Source organism: Cyprinus carpio, chromosome B23 (genome assembly GCF_018340385.1).
Source record: "Cyprinus carpio isolate SPL01 chromosome B23, ASM1834038v1, whole genome shotgun sequence".
Taxonomy (NCBI): domain Eukaryota; kingdom Metazoa; phylum Chordata; class Actinopteri; order Cypriniformes; family Cyprinidae; genus Cyprinus; species Cyprinus carpio.
In genome coordinates, this window is record NC_056619.1 from 9971709 (window position 1) to 9989894 (window position 18186).

The 18186-nt window shown below is 37.3% G+C and overlaps 2 protein-coding genes across 5 annotated transcripts in view; both read right to left on the minus strand.

Moving 5' to 3' along the window:
• rgs19 (regulator of G protein signaling 19) overlaps positions 1-4882 on the minus strand; it is a 38665-nt gene extending 33783 nt beyond the window's left edge. The window contains exon 1 of one of the 4 annotated variants that reach the window (XM_042750389.1): positions 4692-4882. In XM_042750389.1, coding sequence (XP_042606323.1) covers positions 4692-4865 — 174 coding nt within the window. In that variant the 5' untranslated portion in view covers positions 4866-4882. The other 3 variants (XM_042750390.1, XM_042750391.1, XM_042750392.1) reach the window with 3 other exon arrangements.
• A 5005-nt stretch (positions 4883-9887) lies between these two features.
• LOC122141926 (protein LKAAEAR1-like) lies at positions 9888-15667 on the minus strand. Its single transcript, XM_042750756.1, has 4 exons — positions 15547-15667; positions 14148-14455; positions 13181-13303; positions 9888-10215 (listed from the first exon to the last, which is right to left on the minus strand). The coding sequence occupies exons 2-4, from the start codon at positions 14421-14423 to the stop codon at positions 10156-10158; spliced, it is 459 nt and encodes a 152-aa protein (XP_042606690.1). The 5' UTR covers positions 14424-14455; positions 15547-15667; the 3' UTR covers positions 9888-10155.
• Positions 15668-18186: the final 2519 nt, after the last annotated feature.

The window sequence follows — 18186 nt, forward strand, 5'->3', positions numbered from 1 at the left end:
GACGAATCGACTACACTGGTCACTCTGTCTGTTTGTTCATCTTATTAGTATTCTAAGCAACACATTTGATCACATTTAATTTCAAAATCAACATAAAACGCAATAAATAAATAAATAAATAACACGTTCAGGTCATGACTGAACTACACAAATTTTCATCCAATCAAATGTTCTCTAGAATGAGCATGTCCCGCCCCCTAATTATTATAAATAAATAAATAAATAACAGTTTCAGGTCTTTGATCAAGCAAGCAACAACAACTCACTGTAATAATGCTACCATAACATAACATCAGATGTTTAATTTCAGCTTCTTGTATATGGGTCAATATCACTGTAGGGTGCCTTTTGGCATCCTGTACATAACTAATTTGCCATGATAACCCTGTCATCTTGATATTTTACAATAATATTTTAATTAATAATTCAATCATATCTATAATCCAGTGTGTTCAATAGCTAGGTGTGGCGGCAAGAACATGCAAACAAAAAACTGCATCCAAATATCACAGTTTTCTCAAAATAAGAAAAAATACATGTACGAATTATATGAGTTTCTGTTAACTGTCGGTTCCACTTTTTGAGCATCTATAGACCTGACAATGACATTTCCAACTTAAATTGTTCTAAATTGTGAATGCTTTGGAGCACAGACTTAAGGTTGGTCTCTTTTTAAAGAAGGCAGATTATTGTAGAAGTGAAAAAGTTATAAAAAAATAATATTAAAAAAATATGGAAGTTTAAGTTTCTGAAAACATAAAATGTAAAAATCTAAATATTTATATTTTATGTAAAATATGTATTTGACACAAGTTTTACTCTAAAACTGCTAGAAAAAAATCTGAACAAGTTGTGTTCCAAATTTGAGGTTAATATCTCAAAAAATTTGCTTTCAGTGAGATTTTGTTTGAGGTTACTAATAAATCCCATTAGTAAACAAATAAGGGCGCCTCCATTTCTATATATGGTTTAAGTGATCTGAAACATGTTTTTCCATAATTTTCTCAATAATTATGAAGTAGACATCACATTCAGTAAGTATTAAGGGTAGTATGGCAGTATTTGATTTCAATTCAACTTCCAAAAAACATTAAAGACATATGTTACAGTTCACGCTGCATCAAAAATGGAAAATCTATTGATATTTTTCTTTAAATTCAAAACACTTTTAGACGCTTTTTTTAATCCAAAAATAGAATGGATGTTATCTTTTGAACACATTACATGAAAATGAATGGAGGCTTTTACCTATTTGTTATGATTTCACATGTCCATCACTATTTCAATGTAAAGGCCAGAACTCGCTCTCTCACTCCGATGAGTACTCTTCTTGCAAATTAATAAATTACAGTTTCTCTGTAAAATATTTCAAAAATTAGTCACCAAATATGAAAACTAAAGTCTTTAAGCTTTCAAACGATATACAGGTTGTCAAGATTACTTTAGGTCAGACTAAGATATTACTGTTTAAAATATGACAAGAGGGTCCAGTGACAGTTAACAGGTTAAAAACACATGGTTTACCTATTTTTTTTTTATGTATTTATAATTTGCATATATATATATATATATATATATATATATATATATATATATATATATATATATATATATATATATATATAAAACACATGGTTTACCTATTTTTTTTTTATGTATTTATAATTTGCATATATATATATATAAGCAAACAAATAACCCTGTTATTTTGCAATGAAGATGTATTTAACAGTAATATATATATCCATGACAGGGTGGACATATCTTATGGTTTATGCTTCGAATAATGGCCCATAATTATCAAGAAAAAAATGTGTGGGAGCTAAGCTAATGTTTCTATAGTACTTGAGTGTCTACTATTTATGATATGACAATGCGAATGGGAAATTAAAACCAAAATTTTTGAGTTTTGTGAGGGCTGAAAGGCACTCTATGGTGATATTAACCCATATAATGTAAAAATGACACGGTTGCAACCTGCAATGTGACTCACTTTTGTTTTAAAAGGAGCTGTTTTTGCTAAGCAGTGTTCTGATTGAATTAGGGCTTCAGAGGGAGCGACTGGCCCCTTATGAACCCTACACAACCCTGAAGGCCCTGAATAAGGGAATCATTTATTCAGGATTCTGCTCCAGTGACTGGTCACATTGCTTTTCTATTTTCTCTGGTTTTGTTCATTCAGGAACTGCTGTTGAATAATGCCCATACAGCAGACAGAATGAGTTTAGGTTTTATCTTGCAATAGGATGTGGTTAAAGATATCTATCTCTGCAGTGCAAACCTTACTGGAACTCTTTTTTTTTTTTTTTTTTTTTTTTTTGCAAAAATATGCAAAAACAATGCACATTTTAAGATCATTCAATTCTGTGTTTAAAGGTCAGTAAAATTAGACTAAATTGACATGTCTTACTATAATTGGACATTTATTTTCAATCCAGAGATGAACTCAATATCAAAGTATTCAATACACACTTGTGAGTAAATAGAAACAGAAAACATCTCAGAGCATGATTTCCTTTCTACTTTACACATCCTTGTGAATAAAACGATTTGGAAGCACTGCACCCCATGACAAAGAAAAGTGCAACAATCCCATGTAATCAAAACGTAAGTTTAGTGGCTTTCACTCGATAAACTCTGAAGCCATCAATATGTGCACTTTTTAAAGGCGGATAAAAATGATTAACCAGAACAGGAATTTCTCTGGATTTATGGGAACTTGTGGGATAACGTATGTAAGTACACAACTGCATGAAATATATCACACCGTGCAAGTCTTTTTTGGATATTTCATAATGATAATCTTACATATTGTGCCTTTAAAAAAATTTCTTTTGACCATTATGTGTGGGGAAGTGATGATGACTCATCCTGCACTACACAGATTTTTGTCCAATCAAATGCTTTCTAGAATGAGAATGTCCCACCCCCCAAAACAGACTACAACTGTCTGACTGTGAGGTCTACTGGCAATTTTAAAATTATAATACATTTAAAACTAAAAAATAAATAAAAGCCCATGGAATTATCTTGCTCAAACCTGATTTTTTTAATCAGAAACGTATCAAAAAAAAGAATCTCACAGGGTTCTTAAAGTACTACTACTACTACTAATCTCTAGGTCTCAGTGGCTGACTTAAATTTAGTTTAGCTACATTTCAAGGCTTTATTCTCTGACAAGCCAGGTTTTTCTCAGAAAAGCAAAGGTGCTGGTCATGGACACTCTATCTCTGCTCACATTTTCAGAGATAAGGATCTGGTTTAATTAATTTCAAATGCACTACTACGAGAAAGACAATGCAAACACAATGTTCTCTGAGAACTCAAGAGCGTGACTTTGTGGAACAAATGAAGTAAGCTCACTAAATCTGATTCCTGGTAGGCTACAGCAGAGATGCTGGAGATATCAAAGCAGCTGAGTTTGACTGGCATGCCCACGTGGAAGCTTGCTCGGTGTTTCAAAACATGTCATTCTTTTGGCTAAATATAGACCTCGTTGTTGTCACCACAAACTAAGACGGCTACATGCGGTAGCCTACACTACGATACACTGAATTTAGTCGAGTAACAGACATGCCTGTGACGCGGCCAACAAAAAACCCAGGCATGACTTCTTCGACTGGACATAAATATCTCTTAACCTCGGGAATTCTCGTTCTGACGTCAGAGCTGCACGCGCGCTGTGTCTCCCCGGTTCCGCAGCGACACGCGCGAACGCGTTTAAAGCGCCGCCACGCGACACCGCGGCGGCGAGCACGCGCACACGCGCACGCGCAATTCATTCACCCGAAGGTCCCGCGCGCGCCTCGCGAACGCGCTTTACTACACAGCCTGCTAAAGGTAAAGAAGAGCATCTTTCGAGACGAAAACGACACGCGAATACACACACGCGCAAAAAGCCGTTCGGGCTTTATTCTTATTGCTTACCAAAAATACGCGGTTATTTTCTAGAAATGCATAAGTCAAAGGCAGTGACAGATGATAACCTGAGCTTTATCCTCCCCCACTTCCTAGAGGTTTGATTTGAAAGCATCCACATCACACAACGCTATAATCCGTGCATTAGCGTTCACTCTCCGTTGCACCGAAATGCCCCAAACCAACCGAATCAGCGCATACTGCTTAACCGATAACAATTTAAAACATCGACTGAGGTGAAACCGGAATGTGCTATGCAGATGTTATTTTATTTGAGATGAAAAATCAAACCCGTAATGCCCGTGACACACACACACACACCGGTCTTCCTGTAATAACTGTACACTGAAAACACATCACTCCCGGAGCACGACTGCTGCACGGGGCTCACAAAATACATCTTACAGCAGCTGACAACTCTGTTTAGCTTTCCAAACACATACCTATCCCATCCTGATGAAGCGAAAGGATCAGTAACAGAGACGCGAAGACAAGCGGCATTCCCTCCTCGACTGCGAATAAGCGCTGTAGTCTATCTCGAACACATTCAAGCGCTTTATTTCTAGGAAAGCTTCGTTCTCACCAAGCCATAGAAGTAAGTTCCTGCCCATTAGACTATACAAAAACAAATGCAGAAACAGAAGATTGGGATTTACGGAGGACGACCCTTTCTTCGGGTAGGGAAAGAAAAACGGGAAAGAACCCACCATCCACTGGCAAACTCAACGTTTAGCCTATGCTGTTAAAAAAACGCTAAGGATGACAATACTTACAAACTTGGCATTAAAATGATCTGGAGGGCGGTAGCCGTTTCGTTTTCTGAAGCACATCCGTTTGTTTTTTGGCTGTTTTGTGGGTAAAATACAGTATCTTTTTTTTTTTTCCTCCAATGTTCCAGCTTGAGAATCGACACCCTTACGGAGGCAGGCTGAGGATGAATTGCGCATGCGCTGATTTAGACAGTTCTACTCAGTCGATTGACGAAGGACTTCCTCAGTAATTGTCATTTCCAGCGGAACTTTTCAAGTTGATCTTCCTATAATCATACAGCTGAAATATGTGTACACAATGAAGTACACAATGTGTTGATTAAAATAATAAAATAAAGCTGTTTGCATAAAAAACACTTTTTTTGAGGGGGGTTACAAAACGTTTGGAACTTCAGTCATAGAATAAGGCCGACTAGGTCTTGCATTACTTGACTTTTATGCAGCCTATCATTTGACAGTAAGTTCCCCTTTTCTCTTTAATATATGTGAATAACCTTAGCATTCATTTAACTTCTAGTCAACTTAAATGTGTTTATGATATTTTTACAGGTATAACACTTTATAGACGGCAAATCAGACATAAGATGTTTTAAATTACACATAATGTCTATTAATCTAACAATAATTATTTAATAGAATATAATCATGTCTTTATACAAATCTTGTAAATATCCAGCAGGAGGCGCCAAACACTAAGGAGAACAACGCGTCACAAAAATCCCTCAACAGCATTTCTGCAAGATTCTTGAAGATATAAATGTTCACTATAAAAAATAAAATAAAAAATCACAAAACAATGCATCTCAGCTGTGTTAATATACAAGTTTGATTACTTTAAATTATCTAGACCAGTTTCATTCCAAGATTCCACATGCTTTTACTGATAGAGTACAGCATTGCTACACCAGATATTGTGAACTGATCTGAAGTACTGCATCTCTCTTGATAAACTCCACTGTTACTCCAGCAGTTACAGAGTGAGACTGACTGTGGGAGGTGGAGGAGGGTTACGAGGGGACATCTGTGTGATGGCCACTTGGTGTCAGTAAAGCTCTGTGCCTCATTTGTAGGGCTGAAACCCCTCCCCTATACACTATTAAGAAGCCCACAGTTTGATTTATCATAAGATTAAATGCTTATCCCTCCTAAAAGCACCTACATTGCTGAGCATTTAGTTAGTTGGAGCAATAAGAATGTCTTTAAAAAGCATTTGGTTGTTAAATTCCTTTTATTTATAATTAATGATAGTCTATGTTGTTAAGGGTACAGGTAATTTTCTCTTCCCACCTTTAAGTAGCAGCTCAGCTAATTGTGTTATCTGCTTCTTGTCATCTTCGGCTTCACCCCCATCTTTAATCTAAGAGACATGAAATTGACCAATCTTTCACCCTGCTTCCTTTCTAATTACAATGCTGACATAATGACTTCGAGGCGTAATTAGGTTGAATTCTGACTTTGTTTACCTGCCTCTGATGTGGAGAACCAAAATGTGACCTCGGGTTGAACAAAATATGGGTGTTAAGACCGTTTACACCAAGGATGATAACTATAATGATAACAATATAGTTCTATTTTTAATCATTTTGTGTTTACAAAATCAACAACACGACAATAATGATAACGCCATGAATGATAACATTGGAATCTCTTTCAGAGTTTTTTTTATCTTTAATTGACAGCCAATAACAATCTATCTTGCTTTATGCATTGTGTGGATGCTGATATAGTTTATTATCTTTATAGTTATCATCCTTGGTGTGAACGGGCTTTAACTCTAGTTTTAAAAACTGTTCTAAATTTAAGAGAATAGCAGCCCATAACAATTTTTGGTTCCCAGAACATTTTGAGAATGTTATTCTTTGGTTATAAAAATAAAACCCCAAACCAGCCATTAGGGAACATTCTAGGGAACTCAGTTCTAAAAAAAAAAAAAAAAAAAAAAATTCCCATAGTGGGAAAAAAAAAAAACAGACAGTAAACAACTGAGAACATTAGTGGAATGTTCTGTGTTTGCTGGGAGAGTCCATGTCACAACTGTGTTGACAATGACACACAGAGGAACAATATCATTGGAATCACTTTCAGAATTTTTTTTTTTCATTGACAGCCATTTAGAATCCATCCTGATTTACAGTGTTTGAGCAATTAAAGTGGCAGACAATAATAACTGCAGTGCACACTTACAATAAACAGTAATAAATACTAATATAGTTATATTTCGTTAATTGTTTTTGGTGTAAATGGGCCTTAAAGGGATAGTTTGCCCATGATTTGCTTATCCTCAAGCCATCCTAGGTGTATATGACTTTCTTATTCTTTTAGACAAATACAATCTGAGTTATGTAAAAAGATGTCCTTGCTCTTCTACACTTTATAACGGCAGTGAACTCCAATAGAAGTCCAATAAAAGTGCATAAATTCATCATAATAGGTGCTCCACATTGCTCTGGGGGGTTAATAAAGGCCTTCTGAAGTGAATCGATGTGTTTTTGTACTAAAAAAATCCATATTTGAAACTATATAAACCGTAATCTTTAGCTTCCGCTAACTGTCATATGTGCGTTCACGAGAGTTGCGTTCCACATTATGAACAATCCTTTTAACAATAATGCTAAAGATAGTTTTAATAATCGTTCTAAGAATAGCAGCCCAGCTAACCATTTAGGTTTTCTTGATAGAAAAACTCATAGTTAGCTTTTGTTCACGATAACAAAACCAACGGAGAACATAACGAAAAATAACAGAACAGGAACGTTAGGGGAACATTTAGTGTTTGCTGGGAGAATCCACAAAATAATTATAACGCTACGGCACAGATGATAAAACAATGACAACCACTCAGAATCTATCCTGCTTTAAATAGCTTGAGCATTTAAAGCAGCAGGAGACAAAACTGCAGTGCACTTATAATAAAAAGAACATTATCTTGCATTGTGTGGATGATAATATAGTTGGTTACCTTTATAGTTATCATCCTTGGTGTGAACGGGCTTTAACTATAGTTTTAAAAACTGTTTTAAATTTAAGAGAATGGCAGCCCAGCCAACAATTTTTGGTTCCCAGAACATCCTGGGAATGTTATTTTTTGGTCATAAAAATAAAACCCCAAAACAGCCATTAGGGAACATTCTAAGGATCTCAGTTCTGAAAAAACAAAACAAAAAATAAAACCACCAGACAGTAATCAACTGAGAACATTAATGGAATGTTCTGTGTTTGCTGGGAGAGTCCACATTACAACTGTACTGACAATGACACACAGAGGAACAATATTATTAGAATCACTTTCAGAATTATTTTTTTAATTGACAGCCATTTAGAATCCATCCTGATCTACAGTGTTTGAGCAATTAAAGTGGCAGACGATAATAACTGCAGTGCGCACTATTATATTTACCCCATGATTTGCTCATCCTCAAGCCATCCTCGGTGTATATGACTTTCTTCTTGTTTTAGGCGAATACAATCTGAGTTCTGAGTTCTGATGTCCTGGCTCTTCTATGCTTTATAACGGCAGTGTAATCCAATAGAAGTGCATAAATTCATCATAATAGGTGCTCCACATGGCTCTGGGGGGTTAATAGAGGCCTTCTGAAGTGAATCAATGTGTTTTTGTACTAAAAAAAATCCATATTTGAAACTTTATAAACTGTAATCTTTAGCTTCTGCTAACTGTGCGTTCACTAGAGAGTTGTGTTCCAGCGAATGAACGATTCCTTTATCTATATTGCTTAAGATAGTTTTAATTATCGTTCTAAGAATAGCAGCCCAGCTAACTATTTAGGTTTCCTTAATAAAAAACAAAACCAATGGAGAACATAACGAAAAATAACAAAACAGGAACATTAGGGGAACATTTAGTGTTTGCTGGGAGAATCCTCAAAATAACTACAACGTTAACGGCACAAATGATAAAAACAATGACAACCACTCAGAATCTATCCTGCTTTAAAGAGCTTGAGCATTAAAGTGGAGTGTCATTGCAGTAAATAATGTTATAGTGTATCGTTGTGGATGCTAAAATAGTTATCGTTACAGTTGTCGTTCTTGGTGTGAATGTGCCTATTTTTAAAAATCAATCAAAATTTAAAAGAATAACAGAGTCCACAACACAACTATAACGATAAAGGCCTGTTCACACCAAGAAGGATAACTATGAGCTCACTTTCTATCATAACGTCAGCAATCTGCAAGGTGATTAGAGGGCAGCTCTATTGCTCAGACACACACACCTTACAAGCTGATCAACCGCTCACAGTCCGACCTCCTGCTACCAGATTCACCCCCTGATGCTTCACAGACACTTCACACACGAAAAAGTCTTGCTGCCAGCAATCTGTGTTTGACTGCTACTGACATGGCAAGCTGCCCTGTTCTTTACTCTCTCTTCTGTTTGTCAGTCTGGGCTTTTTTCCACCCCGGAAACCTCTGTGCCTCAGCTGGAGACTTTCATTTTGTCTAGATGGGTTTTTGCTCTCGATCATAATCTGCTGAGATGGGATTACTGAACATCCAGTCTCCACTTTGGCATCCCCTTTTGGTTTCCACATGAAAGAAAAGCAGGTTTGAAGACATAGGAGAAACTATGAAATATGATATAATAAGATCAGAGGTTTAGACCTCTAGTTATTGGAACTGCAGCACAGTGGATTTTAGAAGTCCTCCTCTAACCTGATATTTCTTAAATATGAATGAATATTTCTAAAAATGAACAGAATTAAGGATACCGTATACATATCTGTTAACGATCAAAGTACTTTCAATATATTTTACATTGAATGCACTCAAAAACTTGAACTTAAAACTTGAATGAAAGTTTGAAACGTTGCCTTGGCATACTGATATAAGTTGAATGAGTAAAATGATTAAAACTAAAAAAAAAGCTATATAGAAATATTGCTACACGTACACAGGCACACACACAAAATAAATAAATAAATAATAATAATAATAATAACAGAAAAGCACTAATATAACTAATAAACGAATAATAAAAGCAAATTAAAAATCACTAAAATTTAAACTCAAAATAAAACTAAGAATATAAAAGTTATTTCAGAATACATTGTACTATAATAGTATAACTAATAAACTAGTTATTAGTTAAAAATTAGTTAACACTAATAATACTTTTAATAAAAACACTAATAATAACACTGTTAAATGTATACATTTTGCATTCAATGTTTTATTCTTTATTTATTTACAAAATAGCATAGAATTGTAATATTGCCCATCTATCGGTTACCAGACTCTGTAATAATGATAATTATTTAAATCATAATCAGCCAGAATCCCTTAACATAATTGCTTCACTGGTCTGTGGCAAGGTAATATATCTTGAAATTTTGACTAAGAAATATATATAGAATACAAACATACGCATAAATATTTGGCATGCAAGGCCACAATACTCTGCATTTTCAGTCTCAGATCATTCAGGAAATATATTCCTTTTCATCTTCAGTCATCTATAACTGGTGGACAGGCCCTTCTCATCCTCTAGGATCTCCTCAATTTGTCGTCTCTAAAACAGAGCAGAAGAAAACGTAAGCAACAGAAGGTGCAAAAAATTTTATTTGAAGAGTTCATGTTCTTAAAAATGCCCTTCTATTGCTTTTATCCAAAACGAATTACAAATGAGGAACACTTCAACATAAACTTTTAATAAGCCATCAAATTAAAGGGACAGTTCACCCAAAATTAAAATCCTGTCATCATTTACTGCCCTCATATCATTAATTTCCTAGGATTAAAGACTGTTTACATTTCTTCGTGCCTCCTGTGTGCTCCTTCCTATAGCGTACCATGACAGAAGACCCAACCAAGTACAGTTACCTCCATGTGTTCCCTCTGTTTTTGTTTCCATTTTTCCTCAGTGTTTTCTTTTGATTCTGTTGTTTCCATAGACCCCCTCCTTCGCTCTGAATTCCTCCTCCTCCTGCTAAGGCAGGGGGACAGATCTCTCAAGGACCATACAAGACTGTTTTGGCTGTTAGCTAGCACCACCAGATACCTGGACGACCCGTTGTCCGAGGATGGTCCTCGAGAGGATTTCGTTGCCTTAGTGGAGTGGACTCTGGCGAGGAACATTCTGCCCCATGGATGATCTTGTCAGATCCTCTCCAAACCCAGTGCTCAGCCCACCATCTCCTCACGGTGCGGAGCATTAACCCTGAGCCCACCGATGACGGAGAGCCAGTTCCCGCCGTGATCAGCGAGCCAGCGCAAAGCCGAGCGACTGAGCAGTGGACTGCCCCAGACATAGAGTTGAACCCATCAAACCAGGTGCGAGAGCTGGTGACAATGCCCGCCATGAGGGAGAAAGCAGAGGATGGTGTGAGTATGGAGAGGAGCTCCGTCCCCTGCACCATGGCTGAGAGTCAAACCGAGGAGGAGAGTGCTCCAGTCCCCAAATCCAGTCCAGAGCGCCCTCCAGTGCCCACTCCTCGAAAGCGCCCTCAAGTGTCCGCTCCTCCAGAGCGCCACCCTGTTCCCGGATTCAGCCCAGAGGGGGCTCCCGATCCAGAGTTTAGCCCTGAATGCCCAGAAGCTCACAAATGCCTGCCCTCCTACCCACTCCTGCCTCCTCCACCGCTGTCGTCTGGCAGCCCCTCTGCTCACCCTCAGCCTACTTGCATTATGGTTTGAGCTTCGTGGGTCTGCCATCCTCCAGCATCGCCATGGCTGGAGAATCCCTCACCTCCACCATCACCCGTCATTCCACCAGCTCCACCGTGCTCCCTCGTCCCTCCGCCTCTGCCTTGGTTGGGCGTCGACCCACCATTGCCTCAGGACTCCACTCATCTGGCTGCACATTGTCGTCCATCCCACTGGCTCCTCCTCAGTCCTCAGTCGCTCTGGCTCTGCCGTGGATCTCCGCCTCCGCCTCCGCCTTGGTCGCCAGAGCCCTCGGCTCCACCCTGGCCCACTGGATCCTCAGCATCCCCCTGGCTCGTTAGCTCTCCATCTCCACCTCGGGCTCCTCCACCACCTGCTCTGCTTCCATTGGTCTGTCCCCTGGGGTCGGCGACCATTCCTCTTCCATGGCTCCTCCCTCCGTTGGCTCCACTGTGTTGGCTCTCCATCTGCACCTCGGGGTTCCAGCTGGGCTCCTTCTGCTCCAAGCCCCTCCTGTCTCCTCTCTCCATCGTCTCCTCCCTGGACTCTGTCTGCCAGCCCCCTCCCGTCCTCCTCCTTAGTCCCCCAATCCCCCCCCCACTCCCCCACCCCGTTGTTTTATGGTGTGAGGAAGGGGGGGGGCGATATGTCAGGATCATGGACTGTCTGTGTCATGTTTTGCCCCTGTTTCTGTTCCCTTATTTGGTCATGTTCCTGTCCTCGTTTTGTTTATTAGTTTGATTATATTCCCATGCATCTGTGTTTCCCCAATCATCTCATGTATTTAAGTCCCAGTCTGTGCAGTTTGTCTCTGTCGGGTCTACTTGTTGTGTACATGTGTTTGCTCCAGTGCCCTTTGTGTGGATTTCCCCTGTATTCCTAGGATTAAAGACTGTTTACATTTCCTTGTGCCTCCTGCGTGCTCCTTCCTACAGCGACCAAGTACAGTTACCTCTGTGTGTTCCCTCTGTTTTTGTTTCAGTGTTTTCTTTTGTTCCTGTATATCTATCTATGTATTAAACAACTTTTTTATATATACTGCACAATATATATATATATATATATATATATATAAAATGGTCAGCAGAAAGTTGAAAAACACACAATCTCAGTCATGTTCAGCTGGACAGTTCCAAATTTTTGATTTACCTGTCACTTGTCATTAATATACTACCGTTAGCTGATGAAGCCCCAATGGACTAATCTCATGCAGGTTTGATGTAGGTGTGCACTTTTTGAGCCCCTCACACAATAACAGATCATTCCGAATCCCTGAACACTCTGAATGTCATGATTCAGTAATATCAGTCCCATCACTGTAGGGTCTCGCATGGCAGCAGTTGAACCAAGTATGCCAATGTTACACAGATGACAGTTTGCACTGCATTGACATTTTCTATCTAAAGATAACATGACTTTGAAAGGACAGTCAGATAGGATTCCTTTTTTCATGATTTTTATAATTTTTTTATTCATTGAAGAACCCTTTAAGGTAAAATAAAGGCTAAGACAAAACAGGAGCAGTCACTCCTGCTTAGGGGAGATAATGGGAACGCTTTCCTCCACCTGTTAGAATATGTGTAGATGTGGAGGAGATCCTCTCTCTCTCTTTCTCTCCTCTCTCTGATTCTCATGCTTATTTAGGAAATACCATCAGGACCTTGACGGTCAATGAAAAATTGTCAGCTGGGAGCTGCTTAACGTTATTACGACATTACAGCAGTGGGAAAGGGGAAATGAAGCAAAGATCTGCTCCTCCTGCCATTGTTGAAAAAAAAAAAATTTAGGTTCTGACTTGCCATTTTCCTTGCAATACATTTATATATATAATAAAAAAGGCGATCTATGAGATTTTTAGCAAATATATCCACCTGTAATTGGTCCATGCAGTCTGTGTGGTTTATCTTCCTCTCTCTCACTGGGAGTAGCTGCTCCAGGCGTACAGCCCTCTGCGCGTTAGACTGGCATGAAATCATTAAGTTAATTTCCTGCTCCTGAACATTTGCGAAGAGAGAGATTAGACTTTTAGGCAAGCTTCAAGGAGGCAAATGCTGTATTGAGTTTCCTTTCAAAGAATTGGCTGAGATTTATATCTTTAACATGTTCACACTTGGGTAACTATAGGGGGTCTTGTGTTTTTGTGATTAAAGGTGCACTTAGTATTATTTATTTTATTCACTGTTAAAGTTTTATGCTAAAGAAATTAATTTTGAAAAATGTGTTTAAAGTCACAATGAAATTGAAGTAAAAACAGATCTTTTCTTTGATATTGTGTCATATATCTGGGTGTCATGGATTACTAGAAAAGAAAAATACATTATACTTTACTATAAAATACTTTTTTACTGCAAAAAAAGTTAAAAAGTGTAGCCTACTTTGGAATATTATTTTTTAAATGCCCTAAACTACAAACTAATTGTTATAAATACGTAATAACAAATATATTTAAATACATGACATAAAAGTTTCAGTAGAAATTACATTAAAGTACATTCAGTTGCACTTAAGTAGCTATCTTTTATATTATTTCCATAATAAGTAGCCTAGGCCTACTCTTTTTTTAAAGTATAAAGTGTAATATAAGTAGCTAACCCAACAAAGCGGTTTTATTTCACATGATCAGCTAAATATTACTCTTGCATGTGAAATCAATCAATCAATCAGTCAAACAGTCAATCAATCAATCAATCAATCAATCAATCAATCAATCAATCATCTTACTATGTTACAACCATCATACCGATATTGGCCAGGGAAACATAAATATGGAATTACTGAGGGCACCTTTAAGTGTTTGCACATAATAAAATGAACTATTATTTTAAGGTAATCCCCTGCCTTCAGGTTTTGATAGTGTTGTCTCAGCTGTCTAACACGATTCCTCGCCTCGGCGGCTTTTAATTGTGCTGTGAGTTGATTTTGACGCTCAGCAGCAGCGGTGAGTTTGCAGACTTGGCGGGATTTTTGATTATTCAGGTGTGCGCACACACGCTGTCTCGCCGCTGCCATCCAGCTCTGAGCTTCTTTAGACGGCTCGCTGTAGGCTTCATGACGAGCTCTCTGCTGAGGGCACATCTTCACACAAACACTGCTCCGAGATTCTCGTCCTGCCATCTTTTACTTCCACAAGTGTGTGCGATCATGACCTGCGCAACAAATTATTGTAATTACTATTTTTTAATTACCTTTTTAAGTTGACAAGAACATAGCCTAAAGTTTGTTTTATTTTTCGTACACAGATTTTTCATGCAAACCATTCTGCTAACATTTAACATTAATGTTACTAGAAGAATGTTCGTTCATAGTCAAAATTCTGTGAAGGTTCCACTGTTCCTGGAGAGTCGATTTGTAGATGCATATCTAAAATGTATTAACTTAAGTTTTAAACGTTTAATAATTAAAAACAAATTTTGTGGTTGAATAAGGAAGCAATTCGATGAGTCAGTCGTTTATAACGCACAAAAGATAGGTGACTATTGTCGCCACCTGTGAACATAACTTGCAGAAAGGGTCAGTGAACAAATCTGACCGAATTGTTTTGGTGAACTTCTTCAGATGATTCAATAACTGAGATCAATAAAAACCTCATCGTATCATCTAAGAAAACATTGGCTGTGTCCGAAAGCCTAGGCAGCTGACTTGCTGCCTCGCTGCCGTATGAGGCAATGACTTTGCAGGCAGCTTTTTTGCACGAAGGCACCTCATGAAACAGATTTCGCACAGGCTTCTGAGGCAGCGCAACGGTTTAATGATCTACAACAAAATAGAATGAATTTTGGAGATAACTAAATTAATATTTAATTACTATTATAATGATTTCTCGCTAGAAAAAAAACATTACATTTGCACACATACTGACCACCAAGCGCAACTTTCAGATGCCATCTTTATTTATTAGCTCAACAGTCACCGAATGGAACGCACAGGATTGTGGGATATCAAAGGCAGCGAATGATACATCAATGCTGACTTCAAAATTCGATCAGAAGAAGGTACCTCCGGAGACAGGAAGTAAAGCAGAATTTGGATTTGAACGTGCCTTGATGCCTTCCTTACTTGGAATGCTGCCTCCGAAGGCAGCATTTTAAAGCTTTCGGATGTAGCCTTTTTTAGATGCCTCTCCATGGAAAACTAATTTCTCTAGCATTATAAACATCTCAGGTCAAACATAAAACTATACATACGTGAAACGTATTTAGGACTAATAGAAAAAAACAATAAATAAAATAAAAATTACCTGACAAAACCCAAACGAGTTCCTCCCTTCTGTCACCAAGGACGTAAACGTGCTGCTGTTTGCTAAAGTCGTCATGGTGACATGATCTTTGTCTTGTAGACAAAAGCAATGAACCAGTTCTGTACAATGAAAGTCTAGGACAGTGAAATGAGGGCAGTATTCGTATCCCATTACAGTCTGAAAGGCGTGCTGACATTTTTATAATGTTTGGACATCACTGAATTCTTTAAGGCATCTTGGAGCACATATTATGGTATATGAATATGGGAATCATTCAGTACCATGTTTTTTATCAAAGTATCATAGTACTGCAATTTGATACCACATTATCAATGTAATACATTTTATGTGATTTAATGGCATGTTTTGAGTTGTGAAACTGATAAAGTGAACAATAACTGCATCAAAGCATTACAAAAAGGGGGGGGGGGGGTTACATGTGTGTTAGATACTAGGCTGGTTAATATGTCCCTGTTAAGGGAGGAGCTGGCGATTGGCACAAGTCCCAGCTCCTCCTCATGACAGGTGCTGAGAAAAAGAAAAGACGAGATACATGCTGTCTGTTCGCATCCTGTTCTACGATGAGTAAACATATGAGGACAGGAATTCAAACAAACACACACTTCCTGAAAACGAACTTCTGTACACACACCTGCACCTCTTTTTTCTCACCTCCCTCTGTTGGCTTATAATTGGTGCACCGCAGGCGCTGTTGGAGGGAAATTGGACTGGCTGCTTATGTCACCATACGATTAACATTGATCTCAGAGTGCTGTGTAAAGTTCAATGTTCTCCATCACTATAAATCCCACAGTAGCACACTGAACTCCGGCTGTGATCTGTGAACTATATGATGTGGAAAAAACAACAAAAACACTCGGTGGAACATTATATACCATTTTACAACTTAATTTCCATGGCAATACAATGGCCAAAACCCTAAAACGACTGTAAAATGATGATAGTTCAGATAATGCGATAGTACAGTTTTAATACTCAAAAATACAGTTTTAATACTCAAAAAATGTATCATGGTATTATTTGTTTTTTTTGTTATTATCGATTTTCAAAATACATTGGATTTATTAATGATAAATAACCATTGTGTAAACATCGTGTTTATAGTCATTATGAAAACATTGTATAATGTGAGTTTCAGTTGTTTCATTATGTGTGACTGACAAATACACATCACTTTTAATTTATTAGTTTTATTAGATTATTTTTTTATTTGCATATTTTTTTTTTATTACCTTTATTTTAAAAATGGCCCTATTTATTTTTATTGCATGCTTCATCAATTTATTTTATTTTTTATTTTTTTATTTTTTTTTTAAAGAAAATGATTCAACTGAACTTCACTAGGGACCAGAGTATTTGTTTACCAACCTAATGAAACGATCACATGTTTTGTTTGTACAGGGAGGAAAAACTGTCCATCTCTTCCAAAACTTCACACATTTTTGAAAAATGTGTTTCTAAGAGCTCTCTCTGTTTGGCTCTGAGCCCATAAAGGCTCTGGAAGCTCTTGAAAGGAATGATTCAAAGTCCCTCTGAGGGTGCTTTTATTAATCTTTGGAAACCCACCATACTGTACCATGCTGGAAAAGAAAAAAGTTAACTTTCAGTATAAATGTGTGTGTTTGTGTGTGTGTGTGTCTTTGATTGTAATTTAGGCTGTTTAGCACTTAAGAGAGAGTGAAAATACTATATATTTCTCTTTAAAAGCAGGACATTTACTTATGCCTCACAGAGGATGTCTTAGTGGACATTTAGGATGCAAAGTATTGAAGTTTTTGTCCTTAAAAAAATAAATAAATAAATAAAATAAAAATAACCATTAGCCTTTAGTTAACATCACAGCTGGACAAGTTTGTACCCTGAAAAGCAAAGAATATATTTCACATTCAGCTGTGGAGTATTTCTCACCACAACTTTGGTCTTGACCTGCTAGAGTCAGAGAGTGATGAAGAAGAAAATTAACCTGGGATTATTTGAACCTGAGTCTGAGGGTGACGGTTCTGAAGAAGAGTTTCACTGTCAACAATATAGGATTATGATCATGTGTCCAAAAGGTAGGATTATTTGCTTATTTCATGTATATAAGTAACTGTATTAATGTGGTAATTAGGAGCATTAAAAATGAGGGAACAAAGCATTTTACTGGACAAAACTTTGTTTATGCCATGTGGTAAAGATGACACCATCAATATTTTTAGTTAAAAAGTAGTATAATTATTTTTTCCTGTGTAATATGAAAATAATTTTCTATACAATCTATACAATATATAGATTTTGTTCAATATTCTATCTATCTATCTATCTATCTATCTATCTATCTATCTAATAATAACTGTCAAATTGTCTGATGCCACCAGGGTAGCACTGGCGCTGGTGGCTTGGGCCCAACATCACTGCTTGCAGCTATATTTTTGTTTTTATTTTTCACTTTATTAGGTTTTAATTGTGTAAGATTTGATTGCGTAAGATGTGTAATTTTATACCAGTAACCATTAAATTAACATAAAAATTAAGTAGATAAAAGTTACCAAAAGTTTTCTTTTTATAATGTTGAAATGGTTAACAGGGCTCCGAACGTATATTATCAGTTTGCACAAAATATTATTGTTATGAGCACAA

Excerpts from the sequence above, each read along its gene's own strand:
- LOC122141926 (XM_042750756.1), bottom strand. The coding sequence starts at position 14,423 with ATGGCAGGACGAGAATCTCGGAGCAGTGTTTGTGTGAAGATGTGCCCT. Across the intron at positions 13,304-14,147 it reads AACACTATCAAAACCTGAAG|GAGCAGGAAATTAACTTAAT; the intron begins GCAGGGGATTAC and ends GCAAATGTTCAG. Across the intron at positions 10,216-13,180 it reads ACTGCATGGACCAATTACAG|AGACGACAAATTGAGGAGAT; the intron begins GTGGATATATTT and ends GCTCTGTTTTAG.